This window comes from Crinia signifera, chromosome 1 (genome assembly GCF_055691185.1).
Source record: "Crinia signifera chromosome 1, ASM5569118v1, whole genome shotgun sequence".
NCBI lineage: Eukaryota > Metazoa > Chordata > Amphibia > Anura > Myobatrachidae > Crinia > Crinia signifera.
Genome location: NC_139217.1, coordinates 279,500,918 through 279,521,257, shown reverse-complemented (window position 1 = coordinate 279,521,257; position 20,340 = coordinate 279,500,918). Strand labels below are relative to the sequence as shown.

Below are 20,340 nucleotides of genomic sequence, written 5' to 3'. Positions count from 1 at the left end.
TTTGCACGTGCTGATAAAAATGTGTGTCAATATTGTGTATTAACTAATGAATTGCTTAGTCTCATGGAGCTGTAACCATTAATTAGTACAATTACTGTGCAGTACTAGTACACCGCTTAGCGGAGGTTCGCTTAGTCCCACGGAGGAAAGCTGAAACCAGCATAACTATTATGCTAAGTAATATACCGCTCAGCGGAGTCCTTACGGCTACTTAACTCATATGTGTATTTGCAACCAGCTATAATTGGCATAATCTATATATGGTGCAACACACCGCTCAGCGGGGTTTAATTGAGTGTATAACTTGGATATGTACCGCATAAGCCATCATTAGCATAATTATCGTATATTGCAACATACCGCTTAATGGGACTCAATTGATTGTACAACTCGGATATGTGCCGTATAAGCTATTGTTAGCATAACTATCGCACATTGTAACACACCGCTCAGCGGGGTTCAACTGATTGTACAACTTGGATATGTACCGTACAAGCTATTTTTAGCATAATTATCGTACATTGAAACACACCGCTCAGCGGGGTCTAATTGATTGAACAACCTGGTTATATACCGTACAGGCTATTAATAGCATAATTTCCGTACACTGTAACAATCGATCATATAACTTGGATATGTACCGCATAAGCCATTATTAGCATAATTAATGTACATAGAAACATACCGCTCAGCGGGGTTTAATTGATTGTACAAATTGGTTATGTATCGCGCAAGCTACTAAAAGCATAACCTCCGTACACTGCAACACACCGCCCAGCGGGGTACAACTGATTGTATAATTCAGACATGTACTGGGGTTTAATTGATTGTACAAATTGGTTATGTACCGCACAAGCTACTAAAAGCATAACCTCCGTACACTGCAACACACCGTCCAGCGGGGTACAACTGATTGTATATTTCAGACATGTACTGCACATGCTATTATTAGCGCAACCACCGTACGAAATATACCGCTCAGCGGGACCTAATTGATTGAACAACTTGGATATGTACCGCAAAAGCTATAATTAGCATAACTACCGTACACTGCAACATACCGCTCAGCGGGGTTCAATTGATTGTATAACCCGGACATGTACCGCACAAGCTATTTATTAGCATAACTATCGCATACTGTAACCGCTCAGCGGGACTTAACAGTTGCTTATCCGGCTGTGTGTACTCCACAAGCGACAGCTAGTACAATCACCATACAGTGCCCAACATTGTCTAGCGGGAGTTCTTACAGCGGTTCAACTTAGACATATGCTATACATCGCTTATGCTAGTCACTAGATTTTGACAGTGCATAGACCACCTACATACTAAGTGAATCTCAAAAGTAGCGCTGTAGCTAACATTTCATGCAGTAAGGCTACACCGCTCACAATAATATAGTGCATGTTCAATGTACTGTAAGTACATACTGTGTGATACTTCGCCTGTTGTCATCAGGGAATGAGGTCTGAAACCTAGCAGACCAGTCGACATAACAGGCAGAGACAACACATAATCTCTACGTCTGTACCCAGTCTAATGTGACATATGCTCTGACAGATACATATCTGCCACTAGCAGGGAATGAGGTCTGAAACCTAACAGACCAGTCGACATAGCAGGCAGAGATAACACATAATCTCTACGTCTGTACCCAGTCTAATGTGACATATGCTCTGACAGATACATATCTGCCACCAGCAGGGAATGAGGTCTGAAATCTAGCAGACCAGTCGACATAGCAGGCAGAGACAAGACACAATCTCTCCGTCTGTACCCAGTCGAATGTGACATGTGCTCTGACAGATAGAGCACCAGACGTCTTGACAACTGTGTAACCACTTTATGAACTGCAATATTAAAAAACCCCGTCCCGGTAACTGAGCCTATAAGTCAATAAAATCCTCCTGAGATCTCTTCATATGTACCCCAGATAAGTGAAGGATTATAATGGAAAACAACCACACGTGGTACATACTTTAAACAACAGCGTAATATTCCTACCAGATACAACAAGTGTATTTCAACCAATTGTACTAACCATGTACTTATAATCATCAGACTAATATGAGCCCATCTAACACAATATAACAGTTGCCTATTTAAATACCTACGGTTTGAAAGGATAAAACTGCAACCTAATAGAGGGACCTGGCTGTACACACCGCCAGATCACCCATGCAATTTTTCCTAGAATCCCCTCACCATCGAATAAATGTGAAATCATAAACACCACAAGAATCGCTGCATGTTCTATTTTGCATCAACGGACAGTAAGCATATACCAGTAACATAAATTGCAAAAAATACGCATTGTGTTACCTGTGGATTGGAAATTGAATAGAGGGATCCAACTATAAACACTGTCGGACTACCCATGCAATCCTCCCCACAATAATTTCTGTACAGCACGCAATTCTACCGGTGCATATTACCAAATTACGGTTGTTCACAACACCGGAAGGCACGGTACGTACGCCTGTCCAGGTGTATTCACAGCAGAACAGTATACCGCATACGCATCATCTCAATTTCTCTAATAATGATGCATCACAGCGATACATTATGAGGACACATGACCCAGGACTAATTGGAATTTAATAGAGGTATCCAACCATATACACATGGTCAGATCACCCATCCAATCTCTCCGGTGAACAGACCCAATGGCAACATATATGTGAATAGATACGACCTGAGGGTACACGATCTAAGATCAATTGGAATCTAATAGAGGTATCTGGCTGCACACACATGGTCAGACCACCCATCCAATTTCCCTTATAAAAGTACCCCATTGCAATATACATTGCAAAGATACGACACAATTTATCACTTGTTGTAGTGCTAATTAAGAGGAGGAATCTTATGCCACGATTGATAAACACAGGACACACACACAAGCACGTGCAATTTTAACTAATTGTTCAATGTTTCTGTCAGTTATGTACGTAGCTCATATTTCACTTTAATGGCCTTCTTTTTATCAACATTATTAAAAGTTAATTTTTAAATATAAACTCACATTTTCTCTTCAGTGCGCCAGCCAAAAAGACAATCCTTTTCTGTCTCTTTTTTGTACCATACCCATTGTCTTTGGCAGCACCCCCGTATTTGTATCCACTGCAAACACAGCATAGCAACAGGAAATCGGGGATAATAACCAATATTCGATCAATATCCTTGTGCAGAACTAACTTCCCAAACCCCTTTTCCCCTTTTGATATAATAATAAATGTATCAGTATAATGATTGTAATACTCCCCGTTGAAGGGATTTTTGTTACTATATATTTTTTGCATAAATCATTGTAAAGTATTCTGATCTATAATGGGTTACTTTTTTAATATGTCCGTCATGTTTGTTTTTTTATTCATTTTTTGCTTTTTTCACTTTTTATACTAATATTGTAAAAATTATTCATTGTACACTGTTACATTTATGCCATATTGTGTAGGCATCTTTAACACATTGTTGCACATTGTTTTGTGCTCTTAAGGTTATACCTGGACGGGACAGCTCCTGCGTGTCACAGACGCGGAAGCCGGGTGTACTCCTGTTGCCGACGTGCGTTCCAGGAGTGGTGACGCTTGTAGATGACGTCACCCGGAAGCACGCAGCGGCCAAGGAGGGATCCGTCAACACGCCTCACACGCTGAGGGCACACCTGATCCAGGTAAGTATAATCATGCATCGGTGGGCGCGGGAATTTTTGTAGGGTATATAACACTGTATTTTGTATTCTGTGAGTTGTACCCTGAGGACGAGCAGTTTAGCTCGAAACACTGGTGTCGGTCACCACACAATAAAGTTTTGAATTTGTATCCAGTCTCCGAGTGACGCCTATTTGCCATCTATGCTATATATATATATATATATATATATATATATATATATATATATATATATATATATATATATATATATATATATATATATATATATATATATATATAGCAAGATTACAACTAGAGAATGAGAGATATTGCTGGGGGGAGGGAGGGTAGAGGAGAAAGAAGGAGGGGAAAAGGGAAGGGGAAGGAGAGGAAATGCAGCAGCGAGTGGGGACTCGGGTGCCTAAAAAAAAAAAAGGAAAATTGTATGTTTGATCGGGGAAGAAAAGACATTTAGATAATTCTCTGTGGGCTTATTTTAATGGTTAATCTGACCCTGTCTGCTGTCTGAGCTTTCCACTATCCAAAAAAGCAGTATTTATTTGTCTGGCAGTACAATTCCTTGCAGGACCAAGACACCATGGCATGCAAGCTTGGAGACATGTTTTTTCATAATCATCCATCTACTTCTGCCATCCATACATTAGTTACCTAAATTTATTGAAGTCAGTATAACATACTTACATATAATCGCATACAGTATGCCTGCTTATATACTGTATAAGACTATCAGCAAAACTACTGTACAACAAACCTCTTCATTTGGGTCAATCAGCCCCTCCGGTATCTATAAGTCTTCTCTCTCACCACCGCTTATTACCTGCTCGCATTCATAGCTATATGCTTCATATCAGACTGCACCCACTCTGTGGTATGATATCTCACACACATCATGACTTTCTTCTAGTTTCCAAGCATTGAAATGGGTATGGTATGCCGTGCCGACAGTCAGTATACCAACATCGGAATACCAACTGCCCATGCTTCAGTGAGAAATGCACTATGCGGCCATCTTATCCTGTACACATGGGAAAATGCTCTATACGGCCATCTTATCCTGTACACATGGGAAAATGCTCTATGCGCCCATCTTATCCTGTACACATGGGAAAATGCTCTATGTGCCCATCTTATCCTGTACATATGCGAAAATGCTCTATGCGGCCAGCTCATTCTGTGTGTTAGGGAAAATAACCGATGAGACCAGTTCATTCTGTTTACAGATTATGGAACATATTATGATCTTTTTCTTTATACCATTCCTCTTATAATGGTTTACCCCAAAAGTCTCTAATTTCTTGCCTAACATGCCGTTCTCTCTTTTACTTTTCTCAGGTAACAAATGGACCAGAGCTTCCTGAGGAAGAAGAGCATCCACTAAACTTATCATGGCCCAACAAGAAGCGGAAGAGAGCAGTGTATCTTGCTGTGCTACCAATAGTATTCCCTTTATGGATCACATTACCTGATGTCCGCAAGCCAGTGAGTAATAACTGTTGCTCTGTACAATCTCAATTGTTGCTTTTACATATTACAATGTTACATAAATGTAAAAACAAATATGTTAGTTAGTTAGATAGGCCAAGTGTAATATGCACTTTAGCAATATAGAAAATTGTTTTATTAATACACGTTCATCATAAAAAAAAATTGGGTCACATATACAGGTGTTTCTATAATGGGTGCACATGGGACCCATATTTATTAGTTACCAGTCTGGAGTCCCGCAATGGACACTTCAGCTGCAACAAAAATCACAACCCAATATGGCAACTGCACATGCGCAGTAGTAAATTAGTCTCCTTAGCATGGTGGGTGCCATGTTTATGGATTCCTGCACATGCACGGTAGATTCTGGAAGAATTCCAGAGCGTACTGACGCCTGGAGAGGAGGCAGTCTACCTGGAGTCTGCAGCAACATTTTGGTAAGGCAATGCTACTGTTTTAGACTGATGAACAGAGTTGAGGCCTGATGGGGGACAGGAGCTCAACGATGGGCATTATTAGACCCCTCTCTGCAAGGCCCCATAGCCAGTGCTAAAGGGTCTGATTTATTTGACTGAAGAAGAGTTATAACCAAAGGTGATAAAACAGCAGCCAATCAGCTCCTAAGTGCCATGTTACAGTTTGGGTTTGAAATATGACAGGAGCTTATTGGCTGCTGCATTATCACCATGTAATTAGAATTAGCAATAACTACCAAAGTTTTGTATGGAGACTGCTGTTGGTAAATTAATAGAAGTGTATTGAGGATTGAGGACCATTATGAATGTCAACATGATGGATGTTGTCATAATATAGGAAATCCTTTCTCTGCACATATCCATAACATGTTAGTTAGATTCTCTTTATTTAATAACTTTACCTGAGTGAATGAGAATCATAAACACAGCCAAAGCTGATGACATGAAAGGAATAATTGTGCACACACATGGGTTCAGCTATATATGCACTACAAAGTGAGCAGTTTCCACAAAGGGCCATGCATAATGCAATACCCTGCTACTATTGCCAATTTAGAACATTCTCAGAGAATGTAAAGTATGGTCTCTGTAAATAATAAAACAGACTGAAAGCTGCTCAATCAAATTAGTAATGCCCCTCAGGTGCTGAGAGGGAGGGGGTTATCGTAGACTAGAAAGACAAAGAAAACAGTTTTCACCCAGCACACCAACGGGCATTAGCAATAAGATTTGAAAAACCACATGGTAGTAGGTAAGTCATATAATTGTGTGCTGTAAGGCTACATGACCTGCATAAAAGGGAGTATGACTTTGCCGCAATTGCAATTCAAACTTTAAATATACGGGTTGAGGATCTCTTATCCAAATATCAATCCAAAATTTTCCAAAAACCATAGTTTCCAAAATGTACTTGTTACGACTCTGGGGAATACCACCGTATCAGAACCATAACTCCGTTGCCTCTAGCCGTGGTCGACAGACGTGTGCGGTGCTAGGCTTCACCTATAACGATCGCGTTGACGGAGCTGGTTATGCCGGTTCTGCCCCCGATGCCACCAGGTCTTACGTAGGACAAGGCGTCCGTCGAGGAGGCAAGATGGCAGGAGGTGAAACTAACTACTGGCCCACACAGGACAGGGTACCCCCAGAGTCTCCAGGGGAGGCAACAATGCCAGAGAGATGACACACTAAATACAAAGTACAATGGGAATGGGAATGTAATTATGAGTATAACAATGGCTGGGATGCAACAATGCACAAAAGATAACACCAAAGAGAGAAATTATAAACGAGGACCAAACGACTTCTGGTTCCGGCTCTGACAGGGGTGGCAGCGTGAGGACGGAGCTCCATGGGCGGTGAGTCGGGCGGCACCCCTAGACACCCGCTACACAGTCCCCAAGTCCACAGCCGGGAGGCAGAACCATACAGACGCTGGGCGCTGTGTATGGAGAGGTTTTATCCTCCCATGCCGAAACGCCAGAACCGCAAATCCTCTGTAGACAGCAAACCCAAGATGGCGGCTGCTCCACTGCACACGCTGCCAGGCACAGAGGGGACAGAAGCTCCCAGATCACCACAGCTAGGAACGCTTTCACAGCAATCCGGGATCCAGCTATTCTCTGGCAGTGACTCCACTCCACTAATCCCCACATACACAGGTACCCCCAGATGTTTTACAGAGGGGCAGGGCGATGGCGGTGCAGGGGATGACTCAGCGGCATACCAGGACATGGTGAGGGCTATTAAAGCCACTATGGCCCCCATGTTCAAGACACAAGCAGAGACATTACAACTTAGTGTGGAGGAACTAAAGGGCCAGATGGCACAGATAACCCAGAGAGTCTCCCACAATGAATCGCAAGTGGGATATATTTCCCATGAGGTCCAGGAGCTCCGATCCCATAATGAGGACCTCCAGAAATCTGTATATGCTCTAACAAGTAAGGTCGACGACCTTGAAAATCGGTCTAGGAGATGTAACTTGAGGCTGGTGGGGCTCCCAGAGTCATTTAGGGGACCCACCCTACACCACTTTGTAAGAAACACGCTACCGGGCCTATTAGGCGTGAAAGATGAATGTGCTGACATGGTGGTGGTAAGAGCCCATAGGCTGGGGCCTGAAAGGGAAGGTATTAACGTGAGGCCGAGAGTAACCATCTTTAAATGCTTGAATTATCTGCATAAAGAGACACTATGGACTGCGTCACGTAAACAGAAATCGTTACAATGGGAGGGGCATAAGCTGCACCTATTCCAGGACTGTTTTGCGGAAGTTACCAGGGCGAGGAAGGAGTTTACCCCATTTGCTCACAGTTGATTGCAGATAATCGCAAATTTGCGCTGCTGTACCCAGCCCGCCTTAGGGTGTTTGAGGGTAGAACGTTTAAGGACCTTTCTACGGCAGGATACGCGAGGGCCTACCTCGCAGGAGAGACCCGATCCGCCACACCACCTCGGGAGCAATTTTTATAATATAAGGCTATCTGGCAATGCTGACTGCTAATAATCGGAAAGGGCCGGGTGGTTAAATGGCGGGCATGGAGGAGGAGGTGAACATGTTTGGCCTAAAATTGGAATGAAGATTTTTTGTTCCTTTTTCTTGCTTTTTCTTTTGTTTTTTTGCTTTGGATATTGCTGGGCCACCGCTGACATGCTAACCCTTTGGGGCCATATGTAAATTTACTTTCCTACAGCGGGATATGTACGGGTCCTACCCGGAATGGAGACTGAGACTGACACCCCATAGCGGGGATAGCTATGCTACTGTTGATTGCCAATGCTAGCTGATCGTCACCCGGTCCGGCCTGAGGTTTTGTATGACAACTTTATAGACACTGACGCAGTACATTTTCTAAAAAGTTGTGCTCAGAAGGTTACAGGGCCCGTTATGATGGCTATTACTGCAATTTCTATATTTTTGTTTGAAATTTACTGTTTTTCTTGTTATAAAACTGGGGATTGCGATTTAAGCAATACATATTTTAGGGGGAGAGGGGGAATAGGGGTGCCGATCCGTTCACGCAGCTCGGGAGTGGCAAGGTAGTATAAAATACTCCCATCGCAGAGTGATATACGGAAGTCTAGTAATTTACACTGAGTTGTGTGAGGGAGGGGGGGGGGGGGGGCAAATTTAGGCAGGCCTTGGAGGCCAGGTGGGGTAAATACTCTACCACCAATAGTGAACACTCCAAAGACCCTCTGTTGTATTGGCAGACAGCAAAAGCTGTATTAAGGGGTGAAGTGATGGCCTTTGTGAGTAAATATAAGTAAGAACGCTCAAAAGATATCTTGGAAGCGCAAATAATACCGACGGAAACATATGCGAAATACAGGGAGACTTCCACGGGTGACAGAAAAACACTGTACTTAAAGGCTAAGACGCATTTTGAATCCCTTATGGAATTTCAAACCACCCAATATATCTCTAACTCCTCTTTCCAATTTTATAAACATGGAAATAAAAATGGCCGTTTACTGTCAAACTTAATAAGGGGAACAAGGCCTCCGGCGGTAGTTACAGCCTTGAGAACACCTGGGGGAAACAGGTCCTCTGGAAGCAAGGATATTTTAGAAATCTTTAAAGAGTTCTATAGGGGATTATACTCACAGGGCCCTATTGACACGGAAAGAAAAGAGAAATTCTGGGCTAATATAGAAGTCCCACAGATTTCGGAATCGGCCAGGGCCAGTCTCCTTAGACCAATAGATGCTGAGGAGGTAGTTCGGACGATTAAACAATTGAAACCATTGAAAGCCCCGGGCCTGGGCGGCTTCTCCGGGGAATTTTACAAAATTATGGTAGACAAAATCAGTAACCCCCCTGGCGGAAATGTTTAACGCCATATTACAGGGCCAACCTTTGCCCCTGTACTTTAATTCTGCGGTGGTGAAAGTCCTCCCGAAACCAGGCAGAGATATGGAGGACCCGGGGTCATATCGTCCTATCTCCCTGTTAATGTTTGTGTCAGATCTTGCAACTTCCATACCCGCGATTGTTAGTTTAATTGATGACTTCGGATCCTTTGCAGGATTCAAGATCAATTATAATAAATCAGAGGCTCTGGTGGCCCCCCCGGCGACCTGCAATACTATAAACATACCCTCTCTATCCCAGTTCAAAGTTAATTGTCACTCTATTAAATATCTTGGAATTAATATCCCCAGTAAATTGACCCAATTATATAGAGGCAACTATGACCATATTATAGGGAGTATTATCCGGCAGTTGGAGATCTGGAAATCCCTCCCACTTTTGTTGTTGGGGAGAGCAGCGGTCCTGCAGAATATAATATTTCCTAAAATATCATACTGCATACAGATGCTGCCGATTAGGATACCCAAAAGTGATACCAAAAAGCTAACATCAGCCTTTTTTAAATTCCTTTGGTTAGGAAAAAAGCCTTGCATAGCCAGATATAAACTATATGCCAGGAAAATAGAGGGGGGCTTGGGGGTTCCGCATTTGGAAGCGTTCACACAATCTGTCTTTATGAGATATATATTGGACTGGATGCAGGGTTCTGAAAACTACACACATAAGGAACTAGAATCTGAATTATTTCCACCATTCTCTACCGCAGCATTGCTCCATGTCTCCTCAGGCTATGCATGATATTCTATGTACTCACACGTATTTAACATGGCAGGCCATTAATAAAAAATTGGGCCGTAGACATGGGGTGACACGCTATATTCCATTCTGGGGCAACCCAGACTTTCAACCGGGCATACTGAATGCCACATACTGATCATGGAGATCTAAGGGGCTAATGGCTATCAGAGATGTATTTGACCCTGGGGGAAAAATACTCCCATTCCAAGACTTAGTATCCAAATACTCTATTAGCAACAAAGAATTTTTTATGTATCTGCAGATACGACACTACGTACAGACGCTACCCAAGGCTATGAAAAAGGAGAATGTCCAGGACCCACTCCTTAGTATATTTGCTCTTAGTTCCACCGGCCCTTATAGACTTCGATATATGTACACCGGTCTGTTGCCACTTGAACCCAAAGATATGTGGGCGGGTACAATGAAGTCATGGCAGAGAGACATCCCATCAATGGAGTCCCAAGAGACCTTAGTAAAATACCTAGAAAAAACAATGAAAATACTCCAATCAGCGATGCTGCAGGAGGTACACTTGAAAACCCTGCATAGGGCGTATATGTCCCAAGCTCAACGCAAACATTTTATACCAGAGGAACTGGGGTTGTGTCTAAAGTGTAAATGTTCTAATGCATCAATGTTTCACGGTCTTTGGGAGTGTGGTAAAATTAGAAAATTTTGGGACAAGGTAACAGGGTGTCACGATCCGAGCTGTCAGACAGACTTTCTTACCGGCTAAGTGCCTCCGCAGGTTCAGCTTGCGGTCCAGACGTCATCTCTGCCGGCCTCCTGTCTCCCAGTGACAGTCCCCAGTGCATGGCAATCCACCTGTCCGCCGCCATTGCTCCCAGTATCCAGCATGGTGTGCACAAACACACTTTCCCGCCATAGCAGACATGGGGGCTGCCATGTTCTTCCCAGTCACATGTCTGTGCTGTCCAATCCTGTTGGTTCTGATCTCCCTGTCATACTTCCTCGGCCAATCCTGGCCACCCAGTGGGGATAAGTATGCTGGGAGCTCTCAGAACCATTGCTAGTGCTTCAGTTGTCTCCTGTGTATGGTCAGCTGTCCTTGTCTCCGTGCAAGTGTATTCTCTGCTGGTGTTGTCTTCCATGCTGCAGTGTATTCCAGGTTATTCCATCTCCTGTGAAGTCCAGGTTATTCCATCGCCTGTTATCCTGCCTCTACAGCCCAGCGACCAAGCCTAGCTCCGGGACTCTGGTCCTTCGATGCTCCAGCATCATCACCAACCATCGATGTTCCCACATCACCTGTAGTCCGATATTCCGGATCTCCAGCTCAAGCTTCCGTCCGTCATTCCGGACCCACAGTCAAGCTTCCAGACCTTCTGTCCGTCATTCCGGACCCACAGTTTCCACATCCGATATCCGGATCCGATGTTCCACCATCGATACCATTTCTCATCTATCTGTAAAGTATTGCAATCTGCATGAACTGTGTCATTATCCCTGCATACTTTACTGCCTGTTATATTACAACCATCTGCTAAATAAACTCGGTTGTATTTTACCTCTGACTACTTATTGGCTCCGGGTGCACTGTCGCGCAGTCCATGCGCAAGGGTCCTCTCCAACCTCCCCGGTTCAGGTACCGGTCCAGGTCCCCACCAGAGGTCTCAGTCTCGTCGACTCAGCCCCCTGGTGTGACACAGGGTTTATAAATAAAGTGTGCGGACTGCGGGTGGTAAAAGACACGATAGTCATGTTATTTGCCAATTTTTCCACATGGAATCTAGAGGGGAAAAGGGGAAGCTGATCCCCTTTCTCACCATAGTAACTACTGTGGCAAAAAAAGTGATACTGCGGTCCTGGACTTCTACCTCAACACCGGTATTGTCCTCAGTCAAGGCAGAACTATTAAAAATGTTGTACTTTGAACGGAGGGCCACTCTGCCGGACATAGAGAATGGGGTAAAACGCTTTTATAAAAAATGGGGAATATATATATATATATATATATATATATAGAGTCATTGTATGATGTTACTAAAAAACATGTTTTCAAATTGTTCGAAGACACCACATGGTATTTGTTACGCACATTGACTTGAGATATCCTGGTTTATTTTCTTCCTGCTGAGGGGGGGGGGGGGGGGGGGAGAATGTCTGGTTGATTTATGTCAAGACATTAATGTATTATACTGTTGTTCTGTAGACACATGACCAGGAGTTTTGTTTGGGGGGAAGGGAGGGGGGAACAAAAAATTACATTGAGTGTTACAAGCAAACTATTGTTTATTGAATGTATTGTTGTTGTTTTTTTCAATAAAAAATTGTTTTTCCAAAAAAAAAACCGAGGACCAAACAGCTCTTGACTTATCTCATGGGGTGGAAAATGGAGACCAGCACAGAAGTTCCTCTAGGCCAGGCATGTCCAACGTTGGCCCTCCAGATGTTTGGATACTACACATCCCAACATGCTTTGCAATAGTTTTAGCATTCTCTAATAGCAAAACTGTGGCAAAGCATGCTGGGATGTGTAGTTTCACAACATCTGGAGGGCCAACGTTGGACATGCCTGCTCTAGGCAGACTGACAGACAAGCTGGAGCACTGCAAGATGGTTCAGGCACAGGACACCGAAGTGGACAGGCACACTGGACGCTGCAGGAAAACCTCTGGTCAGGGACAAACAGCACCAACAGAACTGCACTAAGAACTATAACTGGCAGCTTCTGCATGCTGAGAACTATATAACCTTGCATGCAGCCACACCCCAAGAAGCAGGGTATGCATGAAACCCAGGGAGCTGGATCAACCAAACCCGGAGTACTGACCCAGGGGAAAACATACAAACTGCAAACAGAATATATTATAGCAGATATACACCGATCCGCTGGAAAGTAACAGTACTTTTTCTTTTTTTTACTAAAAATCTACTGGGTACATCTGTAACTGGCACTACTGGGGACATGATATGTAACTGGCACTAAATATGTGAAATGATTGCTTGGGATTTAAATTCAATGTATGAGATTGTACACAAACTTTGTTTCATGTTTTAAAACCTTGAAACATGCACAACATAAATGCAAGATACCTCAAGATATCTCATTCAAATATAAAAATATTCCAAAATACGAAATAATCCCTTATCCAATATGCTCCTAGTCTCAAGCGATACTCAACCTGTACTAGTACAAATAAAGGTACTTATGTAGTATCTGGGCTGCCGATTTCTAAATCGGGTCGGATCGGGAGATCGCATCGCATCGCATGCGACCATGCGATTCGATGCGATGCGATGCGATGCGATGACCCGATTTTTCCATAGGAATCAATGTTAAAATGGACTGAGTCCATTTTAACATGGAATTCAATGGGAAAAATGGGTCCTTTTCATACCCCTACTATCCAAGTGGGCATGGAGTTGGATATAAACCTGTGGCGAGCGTAGCGAGCCACCGAGCCCGAAGCGTGGCGAGCGAAGCGAGCCCCGCGAGGGGACGAATACCGTCCCCTCGCGGGGCTCGCTTCGCTCGCCACGCTTCGGGCTCGGTGGCTCGCTACGCTCGCCACAGGTTTATATCCAACTCCATGCCCACTTGGATAGTAGGGGTATGAAAAGGACCCATTTTTCCCATTGAATTCCATGTTAAAATGGACTCAGTCCATTTTAACATTGATTCCTATGGAAAAATCGGGTCATCGCATCCGATATCGCATCCGATATCGGATGCGATGCGATGCGATATCGCATCGCATCGCATCTGATTGTATGCCTTAACTTAAGGCATACAATCAAAAAATCGGCAGCCCAGATACTACATAAGTACCCAAATAAATATTTAGATTAATTATCACTTATTACAGTGGTTCCCAAAGTGTGTGCCATGGCTCCCTGGGGTGCCTTGGTACCTTTGTTGGGGTGCCTCGAGTTGGTGGTGCAGGACCAATTCAAATTAATTATTGGCAAAACCAGTGCTTGTGGCTGCAAATCATAAAATATGTGGACAAACAGAAGCAAATCTTCTCCCTCCGTACATATTTAACCCCTTCAGTTTTTTTTTTTTTTTTAAGGGAGCGCTCCCCACTGGGAGAGTTTTTTTGGAGGGAGAACTCCCTTAAAAAAAAACACTGTTACCAGGGGCTGGGCTGCGCCAAGCACTAGATCAGCCGCTGCTTGGCCCTGCCCCCAGCAGTCCAGCTGTGTGCGGCGTGACGTTAGCAAGGTCACACCGTACACAGCCAAGGGAAGGAGCCAGGACCAGGCAGCAGGAGTCGGACAGCGGCTGATGCTGAGCGCAATGCTGATCTGAGTGCTCAGCTCAGTGGCACTGCCCGGCAAGAGTGAGCGCAGGCAGTGGCACTCCCGAGGATTTTCCCGGTTTGCGGGACTGGGCACTGGCGCATAGCACAGAAAATTCTCTGGAGTGCCAGCAAAGGGGTAAAAGCTAAAGATGACATATGAACACAATTTATTTCATTCATATTTACTTAATTTCTCAGTAAGAAACTTTTTGCTTAGGGGTGCTGTGGATAATATTCTGTTACTACAGGGTGCCTTGATTCAAAAAAGTTTGGAAACGACTGACTTATTAACATAAAGCATAGCACAAAAAATGAATGTTAAAAATACACATACTACACACAAATGTGCGGTTCTGTGTTATTCAGAATGTACTGTACCATTTGTTTTATAACATTAAGATAACTTTACTGTTCTTTATTGTTTTTTTTACAGAGTGCAAGAAAATTTTTCCCTATAACTTTTTTTGGATCAATCACTTGGATTGCAATTTTCTCATATTTAATGGTCTGGTGGGCACATCAGGTAAGCAGAATACATTGATAATTTGCATTTTCTGGAATCCCCTTTTCTCCTCTACTGTATTTGAGTTGTTTATAGTGTGAAAATAAACATTACCTTTTTTTAATGTTTATTTTGAATATCAATGTATAATTTGTAGCGTATATGTTTACAAAGGGAACAATGAGTAATAAAAAGCAGTCAAATGTTAAAATGTATTTAAACTCACCTCCAAGTATCTTGCATGATTAGTACCTAGAGATAGGGGGCCTTTGAAAGATGGCATTTTGCTATTGGCCTTGCAATTTCATGTTATTCCTCCCACCCTGCAGATACCATTTGACCACAATATAGGGGGTTATTCTGGATGATTCGCTCGGATGCGTATTCGCATCCTTGCAAGTCAATCTAACCCTGCCTTGCGAATGGCGGTACACCGGCCCACCATTCGCAAAGCGAATTCCTTTGCACTGGCTGCAAATGGATGTTTTACATAAACATCCATTCACAGCATGCAGGGGAACACCCACATCATTCGATGGTTGGTGACCATGCTGTGCTATCTAAGACACTTTAAATGGTACTTGTGTAGTTTCACGGCGCCAGCATGGGGACTCAGACGCAAGGGGACTCAGACGCACGGCGCCATGCTTGATTTGTAGCTTCACTTGGTTTATAAAATGGATTTAAAATCCAAATCTTGGGTTTTGGTTGGCATATACAGTAAATCCCTCCCTTGAAGAGGCGTAGCGAGGGCGGAGACGGTCGAGCACACGCTCCAGGCGCGGGAAAATAGCATGGCGCCGAAGCTGTGCCGGCACTGCCAGCCCGCTCGCTGCCCCGCTCCCCCGCCCGCTGTGTACTGACTCCAGGAGAGAGACGTGCTGCTGTAACATTCACGTCTCACGCTGGACCACTAGCCAATGGGCGCTTGCGGTCCAGCAGCCAATCAATTGGTGGCTGCTGGACCGCGAGTGCCTATTGATTAGCGGTCCAGCGGGAGATATGAATTTTACATAGCAGCACATCTCTCTCCTGGAGTCTGGACACAGTGGGCAGGGGAGCGGGGAACAGCACAGCCCAGGCAGGGGAGGGGGGGACTCAGACACACACTGGCAGGGGGAGGTGTCCCTGCTGCACACCACTGCACCCACCCTGCTGCACGCTACTGCACCCACTATCACACCCTACTGCACCCACCCACCCTGCTTCACACTACTGCAACCCACCCTGCTGCATACTACTGCAACCCACCCTGCTGCACCCACCCTGCTGCACCCTACTGCACCCACCCTCCCGCACCCTACTGCCATCACCCTCCCACAATGCTGCACACTACTGCTGCACCCTACTGCACCCACCCACCCTGCTGCACACTACTGCACCACCTACCCTGCTGCACACTAGCGCTCCCACCCTCTATCCCTGCTGCACACTACCGCTCCCACCCTCCCTCCCTGCTGCACAATACTGGCGGTGCATTGAATAGCATTGAAAGTGTTATATAGTATGTCATGGGCATTGTGGAGTGTTATATATTATGTCATGGGCATCATGTGTGGGTTTATGTGTAATTGGAATTACAAAGTTCACTAAAATGTGCAATGGGCATTACGTGTGTGGCATAATGTTGGTCCGTGCCCACTTTTCACTGCGCAGGAGCCTCACCTACTACAAATTGGGGGGGGGGCGTGAAACATGCCCTTGCTCCGGGCGCCGTGGCACCTAGCTACACCACTGCTCCCTTGTGATTTAAGATGCCGTTTCACACAGGAGAGTTTGATCAAAAGTGATTATCAATGAATGTAATTTATGTTAATAATACGGTAGGAACAAAAATAGGTCCATATTACATGATGTTAGCTGTTTTTATCAGTTTTCAAGAAATCCAAAAGTAAATCGGAATCCAAAACAAAGCACTTGAGGGCAGTTTTGCCAAAACACATCTCTAATAATTACACAACACAAAATACAATGCTCAGTGTGACATTTTCTGTTGTAAAACGATTAACATTTTTCGATGCATACTTTTCTAGGTCTTATTTTTTATATCTATTGCATCTATTGCAAATTCTAAATTAATTCATAATAATAATTAATAATTATACTTAATAATTTTTTTCTCAACAAGTGAAGAAATTAATACATGCACAGCTGGCTTGACTGATCTGTAAGATTGATCAATAGTTTGCATTAAAGTTATGGAACAATAGCGTGATATACACTATGTTGTGTTCATCTAAATTATGTTTCATTGTTTTCTCTTAGGTAGGAGAAACTATTGGTATTACAGAAGAAGTTATGGGGCTCACTATATTAGCTGCCGGCACCTCTATTCCTGACCTCATAACTAGCGTAATTGTAGCACGCAAAGGCCTCGGAGACATGGCAGTATCTAGCTCAGTAGGAAGTAACATTTTTGACATCACAGTAGGGTAAGTGAAATTAATCTTTGTCACAATGTTTCATAACTGCAAAAGTTTATTCTATAACAATATCTCAGAACAGCAAGGACCAAATGTAATAGGGTGTGAGAATCAGGTGAGAGATTTTGGGATAGTTTTCCCATTTTAATAAAGCGACAATAATTTACAATGAAAAACCAGGTTGCCATGTAATTGATTGGCATTTTTTTTTTTAAATGGGAAAACTCTCCCCAAATCTCTCACTTTCTGATTCCCACGCCTTATTACATTTGGCCCATAGATTTTAATTTTACACACAAACAAATGTATAGCAACCCAATATGACACCTTTGGTTATTTAGTTTTGCTTAGGTTTTGACCATATCCTGTTGCTGCATTTCCTCATTCAGGCCTTGTAGTTTTTGTGTTGAATATAACTTAAGCTGGGTGCACACTGGTGCTGCGAGCATTTATATGTTCCCATAGCAGGGAAAGAGAGAAAACAAGAGACAGAGAGAGAGAGAGAGGGTATCAGAGAGAGCAGGAGTGAGAGAGAGAGAGACAGTGTCAGGGAGAAAGACAGACAAGACGGGATAGAGACAGTGAGACGGAGAGTTTCATGGCATAAAAGAGAATGAGGCAAAAGGGATGAGGGGGGAGGAGGGAGAGGGAGGGGAGAGAGTGTGCTTCTTATTCCTGTATTAATATATCTAGCAGCATTGCATCCCCCATAAAAACCTGTGGGGCATGCAGCTGGCAGTGGGAATGGAGAATTGCAGCAGGTATCCAAGATCATTTTTTGACATGCCGGTGTATCTTAATATTTACCTGTTACCCGGGGGGGGGGGGGGTTAACATCACTAACCCTCCCTGCTCCTCAAATGGTGTTGTGTCCAGACAGGTTTGAGCGGCAGGCTTTGGAGCCAGCTCGGTGCAGGGGGAACTGCGGGACCTCAAATCAGCTTGGACCCCATAGCGGCAGCACCCATGGTAGTTACGCCAGTGATATTGCTGCACATCAAACCTGGTAACGTTGTTAGTGAACACAGGAGCATGAGTGATATGCCCGATATGTCGCTCTGATCCGGACGGATACGGCATATCATGCCGATATTGCTCCACTGTGTACCCAGCTTCATACTGTCATTATTATTCGGTTGTGGGTTTATCTATGAAGGACTTTGTGTTGCACCACAAATTCTTATTGACATTCTTTTTCTCTCCATTACAGTCTCCCCATGCCGTGGCTGCTCTATTCCATGTCCCACAACATGACACCTGTGGCAGTCAGCAGCAATGGCCTGTTCTGTGCGATTGTGCTCCTTTTCATAATGCTGCTGTTCGTTATCCTTTCCATTGCTCTGTGCAAGTGGAGGATGAACAAGATCTTGGGTTGTATGATGTTTGGTCTCTACTTGGTTTTCCTGGTCCTCAGCGTTCTTCTTGAGAATCGTATCATCCAGTGTCCAGCTTCTGTTTAGACTTGAAATAAGCATAGTGAAACAGACGCTCCTGAGAATATAAGACAGGAGCTTGTCATTGCCGTCAGAAGGTCACAAGCATTTCCAGCGTGCGCACTGACATTATTCCCTCAGTGGTTATAAGATCAACTTGTGGCTCTTTTATTGGTGGTTTTAGAAGTTATACAACACAAACTGTTATTGTACATTTTCTAATGCACGTTGTATTTCTCTATTACTCTCTTTACATATGAGTTATATATATATATTAATATGCAGGATATACTCAATAAAGAGAGATATTAGATTAAATAAAACCTAAATCTACTTATATAAACTAATAAAAGTAATATCAACTCATTGGGATTCATATGTGTCAAGTAGGTTTGAATAGAGTGAGTTTATCATTCCCTCACTGTGGATGTATTTCAACACTTTTCTGCCTTTAGTGTAGTCTGAAAGGATTGTTGTGGAACAAAACATATATTTAACTCCACTCTTTAGTATAGAAACCACTTGTGCAATGACTATTATGAAAATGTGGCAATCTGGATTCAGGATATGAAATATACACAAGAGATTTAGGTGTGCTGCACACTGTACGGTATCCTATGTTTTTACTTATAATATATTTATTGATGGCAGTATTGAAGCACTTTACATAGAAAAACCATATGGGTATAATTTATTCCAGCTCAGAAGTGCTTACATTTAAATTTGGTCATTAATGGATAACTTAAAAGATGCCTAAATAGTATAACAGGCGAATGTTCAAAAACTCAGTTGTTTTAATGCAGGGTTGCCTACTTTTAAAGTCTCCTCTCCAGGAGAAGCCCAGAGAGGAGACTGTCAGCAGCACTTTGTGGGGGACGGGGCCTGATGTAGACGTCATGAAGCCCTGCCCACAGTACTGCAAATCACACAATTCGCGGGTCTTCGAGGAGGGGGCGTGGCTAAATGACGTGATTTGCATCTTTAGTCCCACCACTTCCCCGAAAAGTTCCGCTGCTGTGGGGTAGATGGGGGGGGGCAGTATCCAGGAGGGTTGCCCACCTTTCCGGGGGACCGGGAGGGGAACCAAATTTTCGGGAGCCTCCCGACCATACCAGGAAGGTAGGCAACCCTGATTTAATGTTCCAGGTCGAAAAAAAAAGTTTGTTGACCTGTTCTGATTGCAAAGGAGAAGAATATTTATGGCAAAAAAAAATAAACAAATTTAAAGGAATAAGAATGATTGTGATATCCTTTGTATGGTGTCTGTGTTCTGGTTCGTGGGTTATTTTGCTGTACATTGTGCAAGGGAAAAATACACTGTTTCCCCCAGCACACTGAATGATATCTGTAACCAGATTTAAAAACTGTATGATAATAGAATTCAGAGAGCTTGGTTACATATATTTGTGCAAATGTATGAATAAGCCCCCATGCCATTGTCAAGACTTTCCTGTGTAT

The 20,340-nt window shown here is 43.5% G+C and overlaps 1 protein-coding gene across 4 annotated transcripts in view; it reads left to right on the top strand.

The window, feature by feature from the left end:
• SLC24A2 (solute carrier family 24 member 2) overlaps positions 1-19,248 on the top strand; it is a 219,351-nt gene extending 200,103 nt beyond the window's left edge. For all 4 annotated transcript variants that reach the window (XM_083184608.1, XM_083184618.1, XM_083184626.1 and 1 more), the window contains 4 exons: positions 5,010-5,156; positions 14,958-15,047; positions 17,292-17,458; positions 18,660-19,248. In XM_083184608.1, the coding sequence (XP_083040734.1) occupies positions 5,010-5,156; positions 14,958-15,047; positions 17,292-17,458; positions 18,660-18,909 (654 nt within the window). In that variant the 3' untranslated portion in view covers positions 18,910-19,248. The remainder of the gene's footprint in view (positions 1-5,009; positions 5,157-14,957; positions 15,048-17,291; positions 17,459-18,659) is intronic.
• The last annotated feature ends 1,092 nt before the right edge of the window (positions 19,249-20,340 follow it).